General features: G+C 40.2%; 1 protein-coding gene across 1 annotated transcript; it reads right to left on the reverse strand.

Annotated features, from left to right (window-relative positions):
- Positions 1 to 1,475: 1,475 nt before the first annotated feature.
- On the reverse strand, positions 1,476 to 6,578 carry LOC113408513 (interleukin-5 receptor subunit alpha-like; the record flags this gene model as incomplete). Its single annotated transcript, XM_026661777.1, has 6 exons — positions 6,467 to 6,578; positions 4,515 to 4,663; positions 4,209 to 4,356; positions 3,212 to 3,320; positions 2,937 to 3,130; positions 1,476 to 1,612 (listed from the first exon to the last, which is right to left on the reverse strand). Coding segments are annotated over exons 1-6 (849 nt in total), but the record flags the coding sequence as incomplete, so codon positions are not given.
- Between the last annotated feature and the right edge of the window lie 1,018 nt (positions 6,579 to 7,596).

The raw sequence follows: 7,596 nt of genomic DNA on the forward strand, positions 1-7,596 counted from the left end.
TCTTTGCAGGACTGGGGCCTAAATCTATATTTTGAGAGTGAACTACATATCTAGTTTTATTTTTCCAATACATTTTTATTTTGAGGGGAGAAAAATATCTGATGGAAAGTTGGCAAGTCTTAATTAAATTCATGCTGAAATTTTTATGTTCAATTAATTTCCTGTTAAAATGCAACAATAAAACTTTTCTGAGTAGGGATGTTTCCAAATGCCTTGTGCTTTAAGGCCCCGATTCAAGAAAGCACCTAAACACATCTTTAAGTGCTTTTCTGAGTAGGGATGTTTCCTTCTTGGTGTTCAAAAATACTCCAGTCCATTGTCCAGAGTTTTCCAATGTTATTGTAGTCCTAGGTTTTAGCTTAGATTGGACCCAGCTCATCAGTAGCTCAGTGCAGGGTGCTCTCTCTATTCTGAGCACAGACAAAATTCAGAATTCCCACAACTTGCTTCCTGTGCACCTGGAGTTCTGTCTACACTTAGCTTTGCAAGCATGAATTGTGGAGGCCTTTCTCTGTTTTTAGCTTCCAGTGTCTTTTGTTTCAAAGCATATCTATATGTATATGAATTTAAAACTGTAGCAAGAACTACAAAAACACATTTAGCAGACATTCTTAAGGGAAGATATGCATAAGGCCTAGAGCTTAGGATATGTATTCTTTCACAATTTCAACTAAATAATGCAATTATGACAACATTTGCATGCATATAACACCCCTCATACACTCAAGCACTCAAAATGCCCATGCCAATGCCTATGGAGATCAGTTACTTCAGAGATACTGAAACTGTAGAAGAAATTTAGGAAAGGAGTATAGTAAAATAGCAAATCTTTAATTTGACCAGGACATACCCATCCTCTTGCAAAACATATCACAAGCTCTTAAATGACAAGTGAGTCTTCATTTTAATATCTCATCTCAAAGACAGCCTCTCTAGCACCCCAGTATTTGCTAAGGAAGTTTTGATCAGCAATGACTCAGAAGTAGAACTGCTCAACATTTCTCAACACAAAGATTCAGAGTCAAACTGGTCTTTTCAATCAACATTTCTCATGGAAATTTGTCAGTATTGTTGATTTTTTTTTTCATTTTTCACAAAATAATGAATGCCTATATTTTTAAAATTGAAAATATTGAGATGGTTATCAACATTTTTCTTTTACCAAAAAATCTGCTGTTTAGTAAATGAAAAATGTCAGTAATCATTGTATAGTGTTTTCAGTAAAAAAGAAAACAAAACAAATGAAAACCTGGTTCCTTTCAAAATGAAGAAAACTTTCTATATCTTCATGAAAATAAGTTTTCACTTTTTGACTAGCTCCACTGAGAAGAAAGAAGGTAAATGCTAGGTCATTTGCTGCAGGGCTTGGGATTTCTCAGAAGTTCAACCAAGACTTGATTCTGTTTAACCTGAGCGGGGAATTAATTGGTATAGAGCTGAGGTTATATTGGTTAAGAAATATTACCATATATTACCTCTAGATCTGTAATTTTCACTTGGTATGTAAAGCAATTTTTTTTTGCTGAACCAATAGTAGGTGGTGGTTTCCAGTTAATTTTAATGCTTCTCTTTTCAAGTGATATAGACACATTGATTGGAGGGTTCAGTTTCTCTGGCAATAAACAAAAACAGAATATTTCATGTTCTTTCGGCATGTGAATGGAATGCAGCATACCTGCAGACTGCAGCTTCTGTTTGGCAGTTTCAGTCAAAGTAAAGTATGCTGTTCACATTTTGGTTAGGTAATCACAATAGTCTAGTGTAGCTTAAAGCTAAACCAAAATGTATTGCTGCACAAGTTTTCCTAGGGTCTGAACAAAGAGTTCACACCAGAAATAAGTTCAAAGTTCCACATAATGATCTCAGTTACAGTGTAAATCTGAGGTGATGCCAGTAAATCCCAGTGATGTAAATCAGTGTAAATGAATTCAGAATCGGGGTCAGAGTGTAGATGAGAGTAAACGTGGTGGGCCATCTTCTGAAATAAGTTACAGTGGTGTAAATCTGGAGTGCCTGTACCAATAATTCTGTTGCTTGGTTATCAATTGAGTTAATAAATTCATAGAGTTTAAGGCCTCTAGAGGGACCATCAGATCATCTAGAGTTATTCCAGATTTATGGCAGTGTAACTGAGGTTTGAATACAACCCGTTAGGTTCATAATGTAAAAGGTGGCTACGTATTTATTGTAACTGAGATGTGAACGAGAACCAACCAGGAAACTACCCAGACCTTTTATGAGAAGCTTTCCCCCTCTTCCCTGGGTTTAATCCATAGAAGTAAATGAATAAGAAACTTATTGGATCAGCCATAATTATCAACAGAGTTACAAATAGCACTCACTGAAACTCTTCAACTAAAACATTTTGCATCAAAAGGTTTCAATGAAAATTCATTTTTAAAAATGAATATTGCCAATAAGTATAATTTAAAATCTTCCTTTTTAAATTAAACCCCAACATGAAAATGTTGTGGATTTGGTTTTAAGTTTTTGTTTTTATTTCCCCTTTTTGTGGTGGCAAAAAGGGGGGAAAAGAAATAAAGAGAATTAAAATGGGGAGAAAGTGGGGCTAGGGGAAGAAAATAGGAGAAATGAAAGCTTCAAAACCAAAAATGTTCTATAAAAATGTTCATGAAATGTTCTAAATAAACTAAAAATCATTACTTTTCAAATTGTGCAGGACAGAAATGATTTTGAAACATTTGAATTTTTTTTCACAAAACAATCATTACCATTTTTGAACAGCCCTAATTACAAAGTGATTTATATAAGAGATTCTTTGATTTTTGATCTTTATGTCAAACTCCTACAAATGTCAATGCATTATAAAAGCAGAATATACTCCTTTGAATGTAGTGAGTCATGCTTTCCCCCCCTCCAGGAAATCACAAGCAATTGAACATTTCACAATGCTAGGCAATAATGAAAACACCTACCTAGTCTTTGAGGTGTAAATTTTTTGTAATAGGAATGGTTTTCTGAACTGTTGCTTAGTTCCTTTACAGTTATATTAAATCTGATTTTATTAGTATTAGCGTGATTAAAATATACTTCTTTCATGTGACATCCAATGTTTTTGTTCTTTGCATTTGTTAAATATAGTTGGCATTGGAACTCTTCTCTACTGTGCCTGTAGGAAGCAAATAGAAGTAATGTAAAACTCAGATGATTTTTTAATATTATTTTGTGTTTGTTTTAACAGGATCCTTACCTGTAGGAAAGAAAATACTGAGCATCCTCAGGAGCTTCTGTTTTAATGTCCCAGGTACAATTTAAATTGGAAATGTTATATATGATGCATGAGAAATTTTGGATATATACTGCAACCAAAAAATAAAGAAAGGAAGAAAGAAAGAAAAGAGAAGGATATTAGCATGTTGCTTGTTTTACATTGATTCTTGAAGTGATTGGTGCCAGTACAAATCCAGGAGAGACACAGGAGAGGGAGAGAGGGATCCAATTCTCTAGAATTGGGTTAAAGGATGTGTCTGCCTTTGCCTTATAGGGCATTGGGAACATTTCTATTCCTATTGCCAGAGGTCCCTTTTGAGACATTTGCAGAAACACTCAATAATTCCTATTCCAGTACGTATTTTAAGGAGCCCTCCTGGGATTCCCCAGCAACCATGTGCTATGGGACTTCCATAATCCATTCAGTTGCTAGGGAAGTCCAAGAGGATCATGGAGTGCTTCTGTGTCTGAGTCAATAGAGCAGAGGTGGTAATTTTGTAACTGTAGCATGCTTCCACCCATCTCTCCCATTATGCCTATAGCATGGGGTTGTGTCCCTGACTATCTTGGCTATTAGCCATTGATGAACCTATCCTCTATGAACTTATCTAATTTTTTTATTAACCCAGTTATATTTTTGGCCTTCACAACATCCCCTGGCAATGAATTCCACAGGTTGACTGTGTCGTATGAAGAAGTGATTCCTTTTGTTTGTTTTAAACCTGCTGCCTATTCATTTCATTGGGTGACTGCTGGTTCTTATGATATGTGAAGGGGTGAATAACACTTCCTTATTTACACCAGTCATGATTTTATAGACCTCTATCATTATCCTCCCTTAGTGTTTTACAGAAACGCATACCAAAAAATAGTCAGCACAATAAAGAGCTATTAGTCAGGACTTCAGAACTGGTGCATCTCTAACTTTTTTATCAGACATTTTTAATATCCTATCACTATGCAGAAAACTAGCTGACCTGGAGGTGCCTTGTAAGTAAATTCAGTCCAGTTACTCTCCTTTATAAGGTCTTCTGTTTCTTTTGAAAGAAGCTGGGTTTTAACTTTAGCATGGAAACCAGAGTGTAACCCAAGTCTTATCATCTTTTCCTTTTCTTGAAGTCTTTCCTGGAAGAAGAAAACATAGAACTGCATTATAATGAAGAGTTCTATGCAATAGCCAATTAATATTATTATTATTAAAAGAAAGCTCTGCAAACTACAGACATTAAATAAGGCATTATCTTATTTTACTAAAACTATGTGTAAAGTGTGTTGTGACTTACTATTTTTTCCTGAGCTGTATCGAACTTATACATCAAGACATACTTCACATAATATGTCTTCATTTCTTCTGTAATGTTACTGTTCCAGGATAGAATAACTCCAAAGTCATGCTTAGCAATGTGCAGATCACTGGGTGCCATAATAGAAGCTGTAAATACAGTAAGATGAATGATAATTATTATTATATTATAGGTGGGGCTGATGGTACAGCCCATTCTTGAGGTTGCCCAACACTTCTTATTCTAAGACTCTGCTTTCAGTTGCTTCTAACTTTACCAGACTTTAACTGTTTATGCTGAAATTTTTCATGTCCAATGTTTACCTAAAGCTGAAGTGTTGTGCCATTTCTGAGAACAAGGCTAGCAAAGAATTCATTGTTTGAGCTGCTTAAAAAAATATTGAGACCTTTTATTTGAAATACTATAGAGCGCCGATGCTTTAGTGCAGGGACCTGACATTTGGCAGGTGGGGTAGCCTTTGTGTCAGATTTGCCTTTTGCTGTCCTCATGAAAATCCACTCAAATTTGGCCAATTTATAAGCCTTTTGAAAAACTGCAGTTTGCACAGGTTCAGTTGAGAGTTCTTAGATTTTAGCAGCTAAAGTCCCCAAAGATTCTTTCCACACTGAGCAAGCTCCAGCCCTGTGCAATTGCAGCTCTAGACTACTGCAGGCTGTGCAAGGTCTGGACACTAAAACTGAGAGCAGAGAGCTTGTCTCTCCTGTGCTCTCAATGCCCCATCTGCTGGGCCCAAGCAGCCTGGAGGAGGAAGCTGCCTGATTCAAATTCAGATGGGATGAGAGCAGTGGTGTAGCTAGGACAGGAAAACTGGGTGGGCCCCAGCTTTCGGGTAGGCGGGCAATGACGAGGGATGAGGGGAGGGGGACAGGACGGATGGAGGCCCTGGTGAGGGGTGAGTCAGGAAGGATCGGGGATGCAGGTGCCCTGGGGAATGGGGTGAGGGAGGAAGGAGGGATGGAGGCCCACTCCCCCCCACCCCCACTTACTGCTCAGCAGGCTCCCGGGGCAGACAAGTTGTGGGGAGCGCCCATGGGGTAGACAGGGGTACCAATGGGGCTTGAGCTCTGGCCACCCCTCCCAAACCCGTCTCAGTGTCTGTCAGACTGGCCTTGTGCCCCTCCTGCCTGTGCCGTGCGCTGCTGCCCTGGTCTCTGGTCCCAGTGCTCAATGATAGCCCCACCCAGACCTGCCCCCTTGAGGCGCAACCCCCGCGGGGCTAGTGCTGGGGCCAGAGACCAGGGCAGCAGCACGCAGTGCCGGCAGGATGGAGACGCGGCCAGGCTGAAAGACACTGAGCCAGGGTCGGGAGTCCCAGCCTGTAGATTCGGGGGGCTCCGGCCCCAATTTGGGAGGGCCTGGATTGTAAGTGTGTGGGCTGCAGCCACTCAGGCCTACCCAGGTCTATGCCCCTGGATGAGAGCCAAACCTATGGGTGGGAGGTGGCAGGGCAGAATAGATGTGGACAAGGATCTTGTAAGGGGGCAGCAGACTCAGACTAAAGGCTCATGGCAGGGGAGAGGAAAACTGAGACTGGAAGTTAGGGTTCAGCGGTGACTGGGATTCCTGAGCAAGAAGACTAGCTCTTGGAGCTGTTGGGAGAGGAAATTAGAACTGGATGTGCGGGGGGCAATCTTAATAATAGGCAATGTTATAAGCCCCACCAATATTAATGACAGACAAAAACCTACATTAAAAGAACATTATTAAGGATGCAAGTAAAAGCACTCCAAAATTCATCATCATCATCATCATCACTCCCATAACCACATTGGTCATTGGGGCACCATCACTGATGAGCAATCAACCAATTGTCTCCACCCCTGATGATTGTTTGTCAGTGCTTGAGTCTCCGCGAAGTCCATTCCTGTCCATTCTTTTATGTTGTCAATCCATCTCTTCTTCTGTCTACCTCTTCTTCTCTTCTCCTGTACTGTCCTTTGGAGGATGATCTTGGATAGGCCAGATGATCTTGTTACATGGCTGAATCACTTCAGTTTGTGCTTTTTCACAGTCGTCAGGAGGACTCCATATGACCCAGCGCATTGGGTGATGATGTTGCAGACCTCTTCATTAGCGACATGGTCGAAGTAGGATTTTACAAAAGTATCTCATCTCTACTACCTGTATTTTCCATTCAAGTTCTGACGTAAGGGTCCATGTCTCGCACGCATACAGAAAAATGGAGATGACAAATGGTGCAGCAGTTTCAGTTTGGATTCCAGGGAGATGTTCTTATTCCTCCAAATTGGCTTTAGCGTTGCCACTGCTGCTGCTGTTGTTTGCGCAGTTCTTGCCAGAATTTCTGCCTTGGATCCTTCATCAGTGATGATTGCCCCCAAATACTTCAACTGTTTCACTGTCTCCAGCTCTTGTCCACTGACAGTGATAGGTGAGCTGATCCCATCACATGTATTTGTCATCAGCTTGGTTTTATCTGCACTGATTTCCATGCCATATTTTGCAGAGGTTTCATCCAATCATTTCACAAGGTTGGCAAGTTCATCTTTGCTGCCTGCCAGGCCGTCAATGTCAACAGCGAATCAAAAGTTTGAGATTGATCGCCCCCCAATTCTGACTGTGGATATGTGAACTTCTAGGGCATCAGTCATTATGCGCTCCAAGTAGATGTTGAACAGTGTGGGCAAAAGAAGGCAGCCTTACTAGATTCCAACAGTGGTGTGAAATCAGTCTCCTATTATGCCATTGACAAGAACTGCACTGCTGGCCTTGGCCTCCAGTTGTTTAATGGTAAGAATAAGCTTACAACCAATATTGTACTTCATGGTTCCCCAGAGAGCTTTGAGCCATACTCTGTCAAATGCCTTCTTGAAGTCAACAAAGACATGGTAGATGTCCTGCTGGTATTGTAAGTACTTCTGACACAGAACATGAAGGTTGAAAATCTGTTCTTTGGTACTTCTTCCAGCATGAAAGCCAGGCTGTTCTTCAGCGATGATACTCACTGCTTGTGGTTTCAATCTGTTCAATATGACTTTCAACATCACTTTGCTGGGATGGCTAATTAAGCTTATAGTTCGGTAATTTTGACACAATTGCAGGT

Source organism: Terrapene carolina, unplaced genomic scaffold (genome assembly GCF_002925995.2).
Source record: "Terrapene carolina triunguis isolate 2854851 unplaced genomic scaffold, T_m_triunguis-2.0 Scaffold17082, whole genome shotgun sequence".
Lineage (NCBI taxonomy): Eukaryota > Metazoa > Chordata > Testudines > Emydidae > Terrapene > Terrapene triunguis.